At 35.1% G+C, this 16,968-nt stretch overlaps 1 protein-coding gene across 5 annotated transcripts in view; it reads right to left on the reverse strand.

Annotated features, from left to right (window-relative positions):
* Positions 1-16,968, reverse strand: part of PDS5B (PDS5 cohesin associated factor B) — a 176,223-nt gene that overhangs the window by 20,671 nt on the left and 138,584 nt on the right. For all 5 annotated transcript variants that reach the window (XM_023208803.1, XM_023208802.1, XM_023208804.1 and 2 more), the window contains exons 22-26: positions 16,485-16,553; positions 14,971-15,107; positions 11,295-11,418; positions 3,381-3,585; positions 987-1,101 (exon numbers count right to left, since the gene is read on the reverse strand). In XM_023208803.1, coding sequence (XP_023064571.1) covers positions 987-1,101; positions 3,381-3,585; positions 11,295-11,418; positions 14,971-15,107; positions 16,485-16,553 — 650 coding nt within the window. The remainder of the gene's footprint in view (positions 1-986; positions 1,102-3,380; positions 3,586-11,294; positions 11,419-14,970; positions 15,108-16,484; positions 16,554-16,968) is intronic.

Consider the following 16,968-nt stretch of genomic DNA (forward strand, 5'->3'; position numbering starts at 1 on the left):
ATGGGGTTTTGCCATGTTGCCCAGGCTGTTCTAGAACTCCTGACCTCAGGTGATCCACCCACGTCAGCCTCCCAAAGTGCTGAGCCCACAGGCATGAGCCACCATGACCAGCCAAACTAATTTCTTATTTTTTAAAAAAGAAAACTGCAGTGGGAAAAAAGGGCATTTTTCCCTTTGCCATGATAATTTATCAGTAATTTGATTTTATTCTCCTGAAGCTTCTCAATTTAACTATGAAATATTTCCATACATTAAGAATTATTTTAATATAACAGGAAACTAAAGGCATCATAAATTAGTTGATTAAAAATCCCAATGGTAATCTTTTATTGTAACTGAAAGAGGACTAGGGTCTCGAGCTTATTTAAAGAATTATGCTGGTCTTAAAAAGACTTCTCTAAATATCACTATATTCCTATTCCCCATCTAGGCACGTACAGTGTTTTCAGTCTTTAAGCAATAATCTTTGAAAGAATTACAAATATTTTAAACTCTAGTTAGAGAATTACCAATTAAGTAATAAGTGGAAGTAGTTCCCCAGTTATGAATTTGGCCCATTGTTAAATTAGACCATTCTCTTTCTACAGAGGAAGATAGTTATTGCAAAGAAAAATGTGCTTACTACATGAATAAAAGAGAGATTATTAAGTGACCTCACATGAAAATCTACACAGTTTCAGAAGGAAGAAGGAAAAGATAAGAAATGGAATGGAAATTTTAATGAATTACTTCAATAGAAAAGGAACACCAGACTGGTAAAGAAACATAACTATAATAATTATGATTAAGTTTTGGGAAACTACATTAAAAATGTAATATAAAGAGATGGTATGAAAAAAGAAAGACAAGAGAGCAAATAAAGAACCTTAAACGCCTAAGAAATGAAATACATCAATAAACTAATTACAGTTGAGATCCAATTATCAGCATTAAGGAGAAAAAAACAACTTTCAGAAAATATGAAAATGGGATGGAAAAAGTCTTACTCTTTAACATCTTTAAGTTGTTCAATATCCTGTACTTTGACATAATCTGGGTCATGTGCCAAAAGGTGAATTGTATATGGAACAACATATTCTGGTAGAAGAGACAATAATTTTTCTGAAAAAGAAAAAAAAAAAGAAAAAGAAAAGAAAAAGAAAAAGAAAAAAACAAAAAAAAACAAAAATATCCAGGTTAGAAAACCAAATCTTACACATTCTTTCTTTCGTACTATATTTTCTGCATCCCAACAGTTTACCACAATGACTTGAAGAAAAATATATTGAAATACCCTGTGTTGAGGTACACGATAAACAGTCTATTCATTCATCTACCATGTTCAATACTGAAACGGCCTACTAAATACACCATGGGCTGAGGCTACAGAAACAAATATTTCAGTTTTAAAATACGTAAGGAAAAAGTGACCCAAACAAACTATATTCAAGAGTGAGAGACAAAACATCTATTTTTCCTATTAGAAGTGACCCTATGTTTAACACTTGCTTGTAAGCTGCTGAGCAAAATGAGTAACATCTAGTATTTTTCAGAGTCAGTATGGAACAACAAGAGGCTGATACTACTTGTAACAGAAGAACAGAATAAAGGAACAGACTTAAGAGTTTCAACAGCTATTTAGTTTAAATTCAATTATTTTTGAATGTTGGCTGAGATAAGCACATTCTGTTAGAGAGGTCAGAATGGTAAACCTAATTGGTTTAATAAAGGGTACACACAGACTGGGACTCATATTCTGGACAATCTCCATTTATATTTCCTATTTTCCAAATAAAAATATAAATTAGATGTTTTAACCTCGTGTATATGTCTCAATAAAGCATCAAATTTCCTTTATTTCTATTGCTAAATCTACAGAGAATAGTTTGTATGTAGCATCATTCATTTCAAGGCCAACGTGGAAAGAAAAAAGTAACACAGTTCAAAATCTGGTGAAATTAAAATTAAATTCTATCAAATATTTATTCAGTGTTTACTATGTTCCAGGCCTCTATTAGGATCTAAAAATATAAAGATGAGTAAGACTAGGTAAAGAGTTCACACTAAAGCATAATCAGAGATGGAAGCTACACTTCAATGTGAAAGGTGCACCAAAAGAAGAATGGCTAACATACTGAGCACTTCTTTGGGCCATATATTATGCCAGGCACTGTATGTAATTTTTAAATTCTCATAACAACCATAGCAATCAGTATAATTATATCAATTTTGCAAATAAGGAAACTAGGGCACGAATGATTAAGTAATCTGCCAAAATACGACCGGTAAATGGCAGAGGTGGGATGTGACTGCGGAACCCTCACATTTTCCAACGTAACGAAGGAAGAAAAAGAAAGAGGGTCACAGTGATGTGGTAGCCAAAAAACTGTATTTTAAAGCATTCAAAAGGTATCAACCATGTTCCTTGGTTTTGTTCATTGTTTGTCTGGAAATGGGAGGCGATTTCCAGATAGAGTTGACAACAGAGAAAAAAGACTGTTACACAAATTTCAAGTAATCGAAAGTAAATGAAACACAGAGTTCATAATAGGGAGCAGAAAGAAAGCTTGAAACTCAGGCTGAGAGCAAACTATAAAGGGCTGTGATAAGGTGTTTCAACTTTATCCAACGAGCAACAGAGAATCCACAGAAATTTCAAGTAAGGGACTGATGTGATCTAATCTGTTTGAGAAGGATAATTTTGATAGCGATGTGATACAGCAGGCAGTGGGTCAGAGGCACAGGAACAATTACTACAGGGAGGCAATGTATTCAACAATCCAAGTGAAAATATAGCAAGGTAGGAGAGTAGAAGATAAATGTTCAAGACATTTGGAGAAGGAATTTGGTCACGGATGAGAGGAGGGAAAAACGGTATGAATAATGCCTCTGATTTCTAACTGAGATAACGGGATGGATTTTAATGCTGATTGTTAAACAAATCATAGAAGTCAAGAGGCACACCAACTAACTTCAATGGGGTAAAGCGAGCAGATGAAAAGTAGGCACGCAAACACCTGATATTAATGTCAGCTACAGGTGAGAACAAACAACAAAGATCAAAGACTTGTACTTTTTTTCAACTAAAATAAGATAATGCTTAGACGATCTATATAAATGTACAAATTTTACTATTCTGTTAAAAGTACCTCTAATGTCATTGTTTATTTTCCTTGGCCATTTAGTCCTTTACATAAAGAGATAAAGGCTGACATTTAAGTACTATGCATTTATATTTTTTAAATGACCTTTATATTAAATGAAAAGCAGTTATCGAAAAATGGTAATATCTTAATGAGTGTCAATTACAAATAATAAATAACAGTAATATCATGTTGTATTCTATAAAACTGAAATTAGTAGGCTGAAAAAGTATCCTTTTCATTTTCTTATATGCTTACCACTAACAGCTGCATGTTGCTTCAAATACTCCCGCCTTACATTTATATTTTTCACCAAACATTGCCTAGCATGAGCTCTTCTCTCCTTTACAGGATCTTTTGCACAAAGGGCACAGATTGCCATATACTCAAGTGGAAGCCGTAAACGGGAAAGGCCTTTGTGCAGTTTCTGGGCAAACACTTGTCTTACTTGATAGCATTCATCCTGTAAAGACACAATTATTCCAGATATTATTCAAATGGCGGCAAAGAGTAACGACTTCAGATATAAAATTTGCTATTTTAAGTAAAGAAAAGAATAAACAGTAGCAAGTTTATCTACGATAACTGCTTCACTGCTCACAAGAGGGAGATGTTGTGACTACAGTTCATTTCAAACCTGCACTATTCATCTGGACCCTAATAAGTACCAGTTAGGTGTGTTAGAAAACAAACATACCTTTAAAACAGAAAAAAAACTAATAAATATAAATCTGCCCTAACTTAAGTAAGATACAAAAATTAAGGTTTAAACACAATCTCATACGTATCTCTTTCATTTACTGGGCAAGATAAAACTGTCCAATTTATACATTTTAGTTCTATCACTGAAAAAAACTATTCATATTAAAATGCACAACTCTAGCTGGGCATGGTGGTACACACCTGTAGTCCAACTACTCAGGAGGCTAAGACAGACATAGCAAGATCTTATCTTTTAATAAAGAATTAAAAAGCACAACTCTGAAGGTAAGAATTACTAATCCATTTCAGAAACACCAAATTACTTTGACTTCTATACTTAAACCAGGCTGATTATTACCCATGTGCCTGCTTAACTCATACTACTCCCCTCTCCTAAACTACCTACCCCTACTCTCCTAGCTAACTCCTACTTACCCTTAAAGACAGCTTATATATCAGACAGAAAGCAGTGTGTCATCTGTATCCAGCACCCACCTCTGTGCTCTTAGCATTCTGTACTTATCTCCAGCATAGCATTTAGTATAAAGTATTAAAATGACTGGTTTAAACGTTTGTCTTCCCCATCGGTACTTGTTTCTTGAAGAAAAGAATTATCTTTACCTCTCTAAGCCTAACACAAAACCTGGCACACAGATGACCAGAAGTTTTTCTGAAAGACAGGAGTTTCCCCTTATCAGTGAAGGATACATTCCAAGACCCACAGTGGATGCCTGAAACTGAGGATAGCACCAAATCCTATATATGTGTTTTTCTATACATATATACCTATGATAAAGTTTAATTTATAAATTAGGCACAGCAATAAATTAACAATAACTAATAAGAAGATAGAACAAGTATAACAATATACTATAATAAATGTTATGTGAATGTGGTTTCCCTTGTTCTTATATCTTACTCCGGAAAAGCAAAACCACAGATAGGGGAGACTACTGCATAGGGAAAAGTTCAGACTTTTCTATATGACCTACAAAGACCTTCATGATTACACCTTATGCTCCACTAGTTAAATACGGTATGGTGTGTTTCTTACTGTTGTAACAATTTCTTCATCCAGAATGATCATTTAATTTGTTTACCTTCCCCAAAAATCTTGGTCATAACATCTTGCCCTTATCTTTAAATCCTTATTTTATGTATCTTCTTTCATTTCATTTAAATTTCAGTTTATCAAAATATTAAACATCTACTTTTAGAGAAGTAGTCTAAACTAAAGAGCTTCTGCACAGCAAAAGAAACAAACCATCAACAGAGTAAACAGACAAACAACAGAATGGGAGAAAATTTTTGCAAACTATGCATCCAACAAAAGTCTAATACCCAGAATCTATCAGAAACTTAAATAAATTAACAAACAAAAACCAAACAACTCCATTAAAAAGTGGGCAGAGGACATAAACAGACACTTTTCAAAAGAAGATATACACACAGCCAACAAGCATATGAAAAAATGTTCAACATCATTAATCATTAGGGAAATGCAAATCAAAACCATGAGATACCATCTCATACCAGTCAGAATGCCTATTAATGGAAAGCCAAAAAATAACAGATGCTGGTGAGACTGTGGAGAAAGGGGAACACTAATACACTGCTGGTGGGAATGTAAATTAGTTTAGCCATTGTGGAAACCAGTTTGGTGATTTCTCAAAGAACTGAAAACAGGACTACCATTTGACATAGCAATCCCGTTACTGGGTATATATACCCAAAGGACTATAAATCATTTCTACCATGAAGGTACACGTATGTATGTATATGTTCACTGCAGTCCTATTCACAACAGCAAAGACATAGAATCAATCTAAATGTCCATCAACAGTAGACTGGATAAAGAAACTGTGATACAGATACACCATGGAATACTACATGTGCTTTTTGCAGCAACACGGATGGAGCTGGAGGCCATTATCTTTAGCGAATAAAGGAACAGAAAACCAACTACTGCTGTTCTCACTAGTAAGTGGGAGCTAAACATTGAGTACACATGAACACAAAGAAAAGAACAACAGACACCAAAGCCTTCTTGAGGGTGGAGGGTAGGAGGAGGGTGAAGATGGAAAAACTACTTTTTGGGTACTATGCTTACTACCTGGGTGATGAAATAATCTGTACACCAAACCCCTGTGACTAACAATTTACCTATATAACAAACCTGTACACGTACCCCTGAACCTAAAGTTTAAAACACACACAGACACACACACAGGCCGGGCGCAGTGGCTCACACCTAAGCCATTTTGGGAGGCCAAGGCAAGTGGATCACCTGAGGTCAGGAGTTTGAGACCAGCCTGGCCAACATGGTGAAGTCCTGTCTCTACTGAAAATACAAAAATTAGCCGGGCGTGGTGGCGGGTGCCTGTAATACCAGCTACTTGGGAGGCTGAAGCAGGAGAACTGCTTGAACCCAGGAGGCAGAGGTTACAGTGAGCTGAGATTGCACCATTGCACTCCAGCCTGGGTGACAGAGCAAGACTCCATCGGAGGGGGGGGGGGTGTAAAAATTAGCTGTGGGGAGGGAAGGGGAACAAGCACTCTAGTTTTCACAGAAACAATTATCTACCCTCGTATTCAACAAAACAAAGTTAACGTTAACCCACCCTGCCATCAGTCCCACAGAGAAGAGTCTCCGTTACAGAATTATTTATTATGAAAATACCCAATTACAAACTGGGTAAGTAAAAATCCACATATCACAAGCGTATTCACAAATGAACAGGCCATTCATTAAAATCCCAATCAAGTACAGGTTTTTGTCCCTCTCTGACTAATCATTCAGGATGCAAAAACACAATACAAGTTAACTGCAGTGTCAACCCTTGAATCATCACACAAGTAGCAGGTTTTCAAAAAGTCATCAAAGTGATGTTAGATAACTGGGAAATCACAGGCAACTCCACTAACACAAACAATAACTGAAGAAGAGAAAACTGGCAGGAATGATGACACACACACAGGAACTTCAAGAGAATCATGTGAATAAATAAGTATAAAAAGCACTACTGGGAACTGAAGCAGTCTTCAAATGTTTTTCTGCAAAGATGATTATCCTTTTGACCAGTACTACAAAAGTGAAATGGGAAGTAAAGAATAGAGTAATACAAGTTTATCTGAAAAAAATGTACCCTCAAAAAAGCAAATACTGTATATAATTCGTTAAACATAGGAAAAAAACAGATGGTGTGTAATACTACAAAGTTCCCCCCCCCAAGATAAAGTTCCAATCAAAGCTTTTATTCACTACTGACTATGAAATTAATTTTAGTCTGCAGCTTAAGTAAATTCACTTTTAGTAGCCTTTTTTCGTACAAAGTATCCTCAAAACTACCATTAATTCCATGTAAATAGTTGAATTACTTTGTGTATCTCATTGTATTAATGATACAGCTCTATTTTCTGTTCTCCTAAGAGATTGTTAGCTTCTTTGGGCTACAACCATGACTTACTCATCTTTGCATTTTCAGAACTTAGAACAATGTATAGCACACAGAAGTACAGAGTAAATTTTTCATGAACTGAATTCCAAGTTCTAAAATATCTAAGCAATTATGTTAAAATTCATAGTTTTATTAAATTTTTGCAAATGTACTTTCTGTTCAAGTACATAACAGCAGCCTCCCAGATACAATACTACATTTAAAGAGTCTCAACTCAAGAAATAAAGTACATGTAGCAAAGCACAAAGCATAGTCTTGTATGTATCAGAGGACTGCAGATAAAGTTCATAGGAAATCAAAGACTTCTTCCAGCTAAAAGAATCAGAGCGAGTTTTGTAAAGAAGGTTGTGTCTGAGCGCTGACTTGAAGAAAGGGTGAGGTTGGATGTGTGGAAATGGGAGAGTAAGGAGAAAATTAAAAGCAGCAAAGTACAAGGCGCATGAAAGAAAAAAAGCTGTTCAGCTACATGAAATGAAGTTAAGTAAAGGAGAGTGTGCTGAACAAGATTTTTAAGTGTATATTTGCGTTAAAATATTAGAGGGACTCAAACACCAGGCTGTAAAATATGTGCAGTTATTTTTACAAGTATAAACCTCCTAAATATTTTTTAAACAGAGGAATGACATGATCATAACTGTAATTACGGAAATTTATCAACAATAAAAAAGATTCACAACAGTCTTGGTGAGTTAATGATGATTGCAGCAATAAGAATGGTCAAGAAAGTATGAATAAAAATTATATAATGGATATCAAAGGACAGAATTATCTGTACTTTGCAACAAGGTGCAAGGACAAGCCAAGAGTCAAATATAAACCATGCTTTTAGGTATAAGAAATGTCATTCAGATTTATTTAACACTTATATAGGCTCTACATGTCAAGAAAGAATAGATCTGGGAAATATTATAAATTTATCTCAAGATTATATTCACAGAACATAAAAGTATAAAATTTCTGTTTAGCATTTGAAGTAGGACCTGAGTCTTGAAAAAAACTCAGGTTGCTGATGTAATAGTCACTTACACAGATGATGAGACGGCCAGAGAAGACTGAGTAAGTGAAGAAGTTGATCCTAGACAGATCCTCATAAAACACATACATTTAAAAAAAAAAAAAAAAAAAGAGGACAAGCCAGAAAATGTAATCAGATAAGTAAAGCAATAATCAAGAGACAGAAACCAAATAAGACAGTTTTAAGAATAAAGGAGTAATGAGTTGTGTCAAATAATATAAACAGGATAATGAAGCCCAGTATCACTGGACTTGAGGACTTCAACAGGACATTTTTGGAAAACAATGAAGGCAAATGACAAAATATGAGTAGAGAGGACAGGATAAGAGAGTAAGAGAGACAAAGATAGATTATTCTTTCTTGAGGTTTGGAGGTTTAAAAAGAGGAGATGGGCAAATGATGTAAAGGAAGAACATAATTAGAGAAAAGCTTTGTTTAAAATAGGGTAATTTGATATGTTTCTAAGTTGTGAGAAGATGCTAGTAACTCATTTTTAACCACTGACACATGTTCCATAGTCAAGAGAATTCCAAAGCAATCTTAAAGTTTAGGCCATTTGAACTTTCACCTTGGGAATTTAGTGCTTGAGGTGGCAATATATAACAAATATTGTGCTGGAAAAGGAAATCCTTAGAAGTCAGTAACTGTGGATGCTTTTTATTCATAGTGGACATTTACCTAATGGCTGGCACATACTTCTTATATACTGTAAGTTTCAAATAAAGTCCATTTCTTGTATTTACATACTTTGTGCTTTTTAAATATTTCCACTTCAATAATGATAGCAGCAAATGCTCTAAGAAATATCATACCAAGAACCTGACAGACTGCAAGTCTTACCAATTTAATAAAATAATTACACGCTGCTTTCTTCTAAGAAATGTAATAGATACTTTTTAAACAATTTTCCGGTTCTTATAAGATTATCTCAACAATTAAGCAGGGCAACTAAACCAAGGAAGTTATGGGCTCCCCAAAATTCTTTTCTTTTTTTTTTTTTAGATGGAGTCTCACTCTGTTGCCCAGGCTGGAGTGCAATGGCGCAACCTCAGCTCACTGCAATCTCTGCCTCCCCAGTTCAAGCGATTCTCCCGCCTCAGCCTCCTGAGTAGCTGGGATTACAGGTGCGCGCCACCATGCCCGGCTAATTTTTTTGTATTATTAGTAGAGATGGGGTTTCACCATGTTGGCCAGGCTGGTCTCGAACCCCTGACCTCATGATCTGCACGCCTCAGCCTCCCAAAGTGCTGGGATTACAGGTGTGAGCCACAGCACCCGGCCCCCAAATATTATTTCTTAAATGGTTTTGTCTGAACAATAAAACTAAAATCACTAACAGAATTTGAAATAGCTGTTTTTTTTTTTTTTGAGACGGAGTCTCGCTGTGTGGCCCAGGCTGGAGTGCAGTGGCCAGATCTCAGCTCACTGCAAGCTCCGCCTCCCGGGTTTATGATATTCTCCTGCCTCAGTCTCCCGAGTAGCTGGGACTACAGGCAGCCGCCACCTTGCCCGGCTAGTTTTTTGTATTTTTTAGTAGAGACGGGCTTTCACCGGGTTAGCCAGGATGATCTCGATCTCTTGACCTCGTGATCCACCTGTCTTGGCCTCCCAAAGTGCTGGGACTACAGGCTTGAGCCACCGTGCCCAGCTGAAATAGCTGTTTTTAAAAGACTGAAGTACCAGTCTTGACAAATCATTTGACATAAATGATTACAATTTAAAAATAGATGATTGTTTGCATCTAGAAAGTTATACATAAGTGGCAATTTAAAAATACGTACTAGAATAAAGGGTGGGAAGGAAGAATTACAATGATCACTGAAGTAAATTCTTAAGACTGCTTGGAAAAGAACAGAAAAACTTAGTGTAAAATAACCAAATTATTAATGAAAAACTTGTATTGAAATTATTTTATTTACTAACGTGAAAGTCCTTTTTACTTTTCTCAATGATGCTAAAGACTTCTAAAGTTGTACAGTCCAAATACAAAGTTACTCTAACAAGAAATCCGCAAAACTGGAATAGGAATCTGAAATTTTTACTGCTCATAATCTGAAAACTTAACTCACTGAGTAATAAGGAATGCTTCTAACCTGAAATTAGTTCTATGTCATATAAACTATAAATTTCTATACTGTTGTTTTCCTTTCACGAACTGAATACATACAGTCAGTCTTCATTATTTGTGGATTCTATCTTTAGGAATTTGCATACTCATTAAAATTTATTTGTAACACCAAAATTAATACTTGAAGCAATTTTTTGGTCATTTGCAAAGTAAATACACAAAGCAGCAAAAAATGTAAGTAGACAGATGTGTACATTCCCAGCTAATGTCAAAGAAGGCAACACCGTGCCTTCTTGTTTCAGCTTTCATATGTAAACAGTGTCCTTTCTGAGGTCACAGTTCCGTGGTTGATGTTTTTGTCAGTTCACGATGAAGTACTGTCTGGTGTTTCAAAGCACAAGCATAGCGACGAACTGCTGTCTGGCGTTCCAAAGCACAAGAAGGCTCTGATATTCCTTACAGAGAAAATGTGTGTACTAGATAAGCTTTGTTCAGGTGTGAGTTACAGTGCTATTGGCTATGAGTTCAGTGTTAATGAGACAACTATATATAATAAATAGTCTTTAAACAGAAACATACATAAAACAAGGTTGTATATTAACTAGATGATCAAAATGTTGTGGCCAGGGGCTTGAAGGAATCTATTCTGTGAGTTCTCCTAAGAACAATTGTTCAGTATCTGCTAACTGAATGCCTGTGATAACATTATAGAACAAAACTATTACAAATAAGAAGATCAACTGTACTATGTTAGCGACCCAAAACTCAAATGACAGTTTCAGAACTCTGAGATGTTTCTCATGCATAAATTTTTCAAAAACAAACCAACCATAAACATTCAAGATTTTAATCTATGTATGACAGTGGATTTTTTTTCCTTCCTAAAAGTAAAGACCTTCTAAAGTAGCTGTACATAGCCATTTCCTTACGTTGATAGCTAATGCGCATAGCTGATATTGTTCTAATGTGATGATTTCATGGTAACAGGGTTCTTGTGCCAGCTTCACAATAGCACTCCCAGCAGCAAGTCTCAGACGTGACATATCTGGTTTACTGAAAAATGAGTAGAATGAACATAGATTAGAATTTAAAATGTTTGTACAAAATTTTCTGTACATCTAATTTTATTAAAAATTCTGGCAAAAAAAAAAGTTCAAAAAAATGCTGTGATCTGAATGTCTGTGTCCCCTAAAATTCCTATGTTGAAATGCAAGGACCTAGGAGACAGTATTAGGAGGTGGGGCCTTTGTGGAGGTGATTAGGTCATTGTGGGAAACCCTCATGAATGGGATTAGTGCCTTTAAAAAGTGGCCTGAGAGGGCTTGTTTACCACTTTTGCCATTTGAGGACACAGCAAGAAGTCAGCAGTCTGCAACCCTGGAGAGGGCCCTCACCAGAACCCAACCATGCTGGCACCCTGATCTTGGATTTTCCAGCCTCCAGAACTGTGAGAGATAAATTTCTGTTGTTGATAAGCATGGTATTTTATTACAGAAGTCTGAGCAGACTAAGACAGAAAATAATTTAGTGATACTGAACACCGTATTATGCTCATTTAACTTTGGAAGATGTTTTCTTTTTTTTTTTTTTTTTTTTTTGAGACAGAGTCTCACTCTGTGGCCCAGGCTGGAGTACAGTGGCCGGATCTCAGCTCACTGCAAGCTCCGCCTCCCGGGTTTACGCCATTCTCCTGCCTCAGCCTCCCGAGTAGCTGGGACTACAGGTGCCCGCAACCTCGTCCGGCTAGTTTTTTGTATTTTTTAGTAGAGACGGGGTTTCACCGTGTTAGCCAGGATGGTCTTGATCTCCTGACCTCGTGATCCGCCCGTCTCAGCCTCCCAAAGTGCTGGGATTACAGGCTTGAGCCACCGCGCCTGGCCGGAAGATGTTTTCTAATACTACAAAATTCTTCTTTTAAACATAAGTCAATGCTAGTGTCACTCAAGTCATTTAATTCCCTCATTCTAAATAAAACACGTCTTAGTCAAGCACAGAAGAAATCCGTCTATATGTTTAGTTGTTAGGTTTTATGCATTCTACTATGGATTTTGTTGGAGATATGTTTATGTATAGATGAGGCACCAAATATGTTCTAGCTTGCTAATAAATCAACCACAACTACTGTGCTAAGCACAAAAGAAGAAGAATGAAAGCAGGTGTGGTGAGGAAAACATTACTATTCTTAGCTAGAATTCAACTTCTCAAATATTACCATGAGGCTCTTTTTAAGTTCAAGGAAGGAAAACTGCTAAAATGAAGCACAATTCATAGAATTCCAGACTAGTAAATATGTCTAAACAATCCGTCCTAGTATAGTGATATATTAGCTGAAATAAAGGGGATCTTGAACAAATATAAGGAGTGAGAAGTTCTAACTCCTTAAATAGAACCCCCTTTGTAGCTCTATAGTAAAAGACTGTTACTCAACATCCATGCAACAAATCTATGTCTATTGTGTACATATAGTACTGTGGGGTATTTAAAATAAAAGACACAGTCTTAGTTTTCCAAGACTTAATAATCTAGCTGGCCATGTAAAAATATTGACTGGATGCTAGCCAACATTAGTAAGGTTCTGAAGTTGTAAGACCTTGTCTCAAAGGTGTGCCTCATCTCATCAACAGCAATATTCTAAGTAGCTAATAATCGGTAAATCATAGTTCTTAGTGCAAAGAGTATAAACCACCTGTTGGATGTTTTCCTCACAGATGTGGGTAACAGATGCTTCCTGTGTATCCATCCTTAAAATTTCCCATCTAGACCGGAGGTTTCTATTTAACCTAGTAAACTTTTTTTGTTTTGTTGTTTTCAGCTTTATTAAGCAGAGGAAACTTTTCTTCAAATCAAATCTTACATAAAAGTTTAAGGTGTAAACACAAAAAATCACTTTTGCTTAAACAGGAATGCAAGCTTCCTACTTAAGGAAAGTACAGAGACCCCCACCTACCAACTCCCAAGACTCCATCTGTAACGTCTCTACCAGAAATAATTCTTATTCCAACTCCATGCTGCCCCTAAATACTCCTGAATGTCATACGGGTTCCATAAAAAACAGCTTAAGTGACATTATATACTGGGTATTATTCCAATTACATTACATATTTTAATACATATACATGAACTCTATAAGGAGATACTATTGCTATCCTCATTTTACAGACGAAGAATCTAAGACACGTAGAAGTTAAATAACTTGCTGATAAATAAAAGCAGCTGATAAATGGTGGAACCTCAATTTGAACCTGTGTAGTGTGTCTTCAATCTGCCTGAATGTTGTAAATCACCAAAGTTATTTTGCCTCTCTGATAAAAGTTTATATAGCTGAATATAACTGGCCAAATAAAAAGTATAAAATAATATAATTAATAAATTGATTTATAAGGCAAAATGTATTAACACTGAGGAAAATTTCTTTACCAGGCTGAGCTGATCAATACAAAATTATTTCAAATTCAGTAAAAATTTTAAATGGAAAATATACTTATTATTTGTAACTCCTAAATATTGGCATATATAAATTATGGGAATAGAGAAATGAAAACAGAACAGAGTAATTAATTAGAATAAAAGAAAGTAAACAGATCAACTGTATATACAGAATGAATAATTTACCAAGTTTTTTTCATACATTTTGTTTGAGAAGGATGTGCTTCTGTTAACATTCTATGCAAAGAATACAGTATAAGCAAAACATACAAAGATGGAAAGGCAGAAGGCAGCTGGCAGTCATCTTTCTATGTTTTCTTATTAAAGTCTTTAGATATACCAAGGCGCACAGAGCTATTCTCCTATTTCATATTACCAAGGAGGGGCACTAAATGGCATTTGATTTACACAGAGGACAAACCTGTAAATTTGAACTAACACTGACATAATAACCACTATTATCACCAATGCTTCTAATTATTATGTGCTAAGTAATGTTTTAAATGCCTTAGGTATACTAACTTATTTAGTTATATCATAACAGCTAGATGAGCCAGGTACACATTAATTATTGCCTCTACTTTATGGATAAGGAAACTGAGGGACCAAGAAGTTAAAGCAACTTACTGAAGTTCACCTGACAAGTAAGTGGTGGAGCCAGAATTTGAATCCAGGCTCCAGAGTCCAGCAGTTTTCAATCACTACTCTATACTACATCTTTCAAAGAAAATAAAACAAAACAAAATAACAACAAAAAAAATGTGTTCATTTTCAATAATTTACTTCAGGTACATATTTAAAGTATGCATTTACTTACACTTCTGGAAATAGATTCAGTAAGTTGCCTTCTACCCAGTCTGTTGTTTCCCCTTAGATATTTAACAAGAATGTAAAACACCAGTTATTGACTGGTACACTCACACTTTCATCTGAGATATTCTAAAATGTAAGAATCTATTGTTTAAAATATTTACAACGTATAATAGAACCCTGCACCAGACATATGACAGCCACTGTAAAATAACCACTATACAAAAGCACATTCCAGTAAAGATATGTGAACATGTACAAAGCAATTCTAATTATTTTTTTTTAAAAAGCAAACAGCACCATTCAACAGTTACACTAAGAGTAGAAATACTGTGCAATCCAAAGAACTGTGAAACAGTAAATGCATACCTAATTTTCCCCTGTTCTGTCAAGTCTCCATCACTATGCAATATTGTTGTCAGCAATCTTAAGGTAGAAGTTCCTGATTTACTGTGATTATTTTTCATTCCAAGTAGCCATCGAACCATCATTTTAATAGCCTGAATCTATTTAAGAGACAAGTCGACAAATAAAACATTGGTACATTTTGAAAGAATTTCTGTATCAACTTTTTAAAAAAATAACATGTATTTAATGGACGCTTAAGAAAAAAATTCTTTTCTGTATATATGAAGATAATCTTAAATGTTTTAAATTAAAGATGTTTCAGACTCCAAGAAAATGGCAAAAGAATGATTTGACTAAAGATTAGTTCGTTATTTGCTGTTTTAAAATGTTTCCCCAACATGCATTTGATCCTTTGGAAAATACAGTAAAATCATGCTTAACCTCTCTAAATCAGAAAAGTTAAGTTCCCAACTACTAATTTCATTTAATCTCTTCTGTCTAAAAAATGATACCAGTCATATTTGTTCTACATTTTATAATTATGAAGTACTTAAAGTATTTTTACACCATTACTTCCTTTAATGTTTCCAAGAATTCTTTTGAACAAGTACATATTATCTCTTTTTAAAATGATGTACAAATTATCTTTCACATATTATCTCAGCTTTTTACAGAGCTAAGGCTCAGACGCTAAAGAGGGTCTTCAATAGTGTCTGGCTCATGGCAAACACTGAAATCTCTTTCCTGGCCAGTTGGTAAGTGGCCTACCTTCTAGTCCAGTGCCGCTTTCAAGTATACAGAAACTGCAGCTTGAGACCAATGCCGAGAAAAACAGGTTTATACTGACTCAAAGTATCAAGCATCATTCATTGATGTAAAGCTGGGACTACTGTATGAGTCTGCAAAACTAGTATCATAACCTCAAGCCAGAACAGTGTGAAAAGGTAGTCCGTAATACACACTATAAATACATACACACACACACACACACACACACAAAGGGTTTATAAGAAATTACAGCTAGAAAATAACAATATTTAATATATTTATTCTTCTCCTTCACATCTTGGTAGTGGATTGAGATGAGGTCTATACTACAGGCCATAGATGGTTTTAATAAATCAAGTCTATACCAATGACGAGCAATCTTATAAAACTCCTAATTCAATAAATAATAGGCTGAATTTTTTAAAAATAAAAAGTTTTATTAAATCCCATGGAAAAGGTGAACAGGTTTAAAATCTGAATTATCATCTTTACAGAATGGAGGAAACTCCACAAAAACTAGCACTGCCTTTTGCCGTCAGGGAAGCAGCTTTCAAATCTTTTTTTCCCCTCAAATTAGATTATGTGCAGCTGTCCACAAAATCCCAGCTTTCTCATTATTACCCTATAGTCTCACAGCACATGAGATGTCATACAGTAAATATAAATACTTGAGTGATTTTAGTATCTTTGCAATAGAAATTTTAATATCGCAAATATTACAATATGGTAACTATATTCAAATCAAGAGATCTATGCATATTACTCACTTTGACCATTGTCTCAGGAGATACTTCTTCATCTGGAACCCAAAGTTTAGTTGTCTTTTTCCCTGGAAGCTTAAAAAAAAAAACATAATAAATGAAATATGATGTTTAAACATAAATATGAATCCTCCTTTTCAATTAGCACTTAGAAAATGAATGAAATCTGTACCTTCTGCAGTGACATTTGTTATATATGACTAAAGTACCTCATCTAACCCTATTTACTTTAAAAAAAAAAAAAAAAGGTTGAAAGGCATACCTTCACTAGCACCTATGTACAGCACTTACAGATCCATCACGATTGGTTCTTTCTAGGTGTGTGGTGGGACTAACTCTAACTTCTTACACATCACTCCCTTATTTAGCCCCTTTTGAGATTCAATTATTTAATGCAGGTGGCAAAAACTAGGACTTAAAAAGAAGAAAAAAAAAAAGGAGCCAAAAGGTGTACCTCTTAAACAAGAGGAAAGGTATTAAAAAAAAAAAA

This window comes from Piliocolobus tephrosceles, chromosome X (genome assembly GCF_002776525.5).
Source record: "Piliocolobus tephrosceles isolate RC106 chromosome X, ASM277652v3, whole genome shotgun sequence".
Taxonomy (NCBI): Eukaryota; Metazoa; Chordata; class Mammalia; order Primates; family Cercopithecidae; genus Piliocolobus; species Piliocolobus tephrosceles.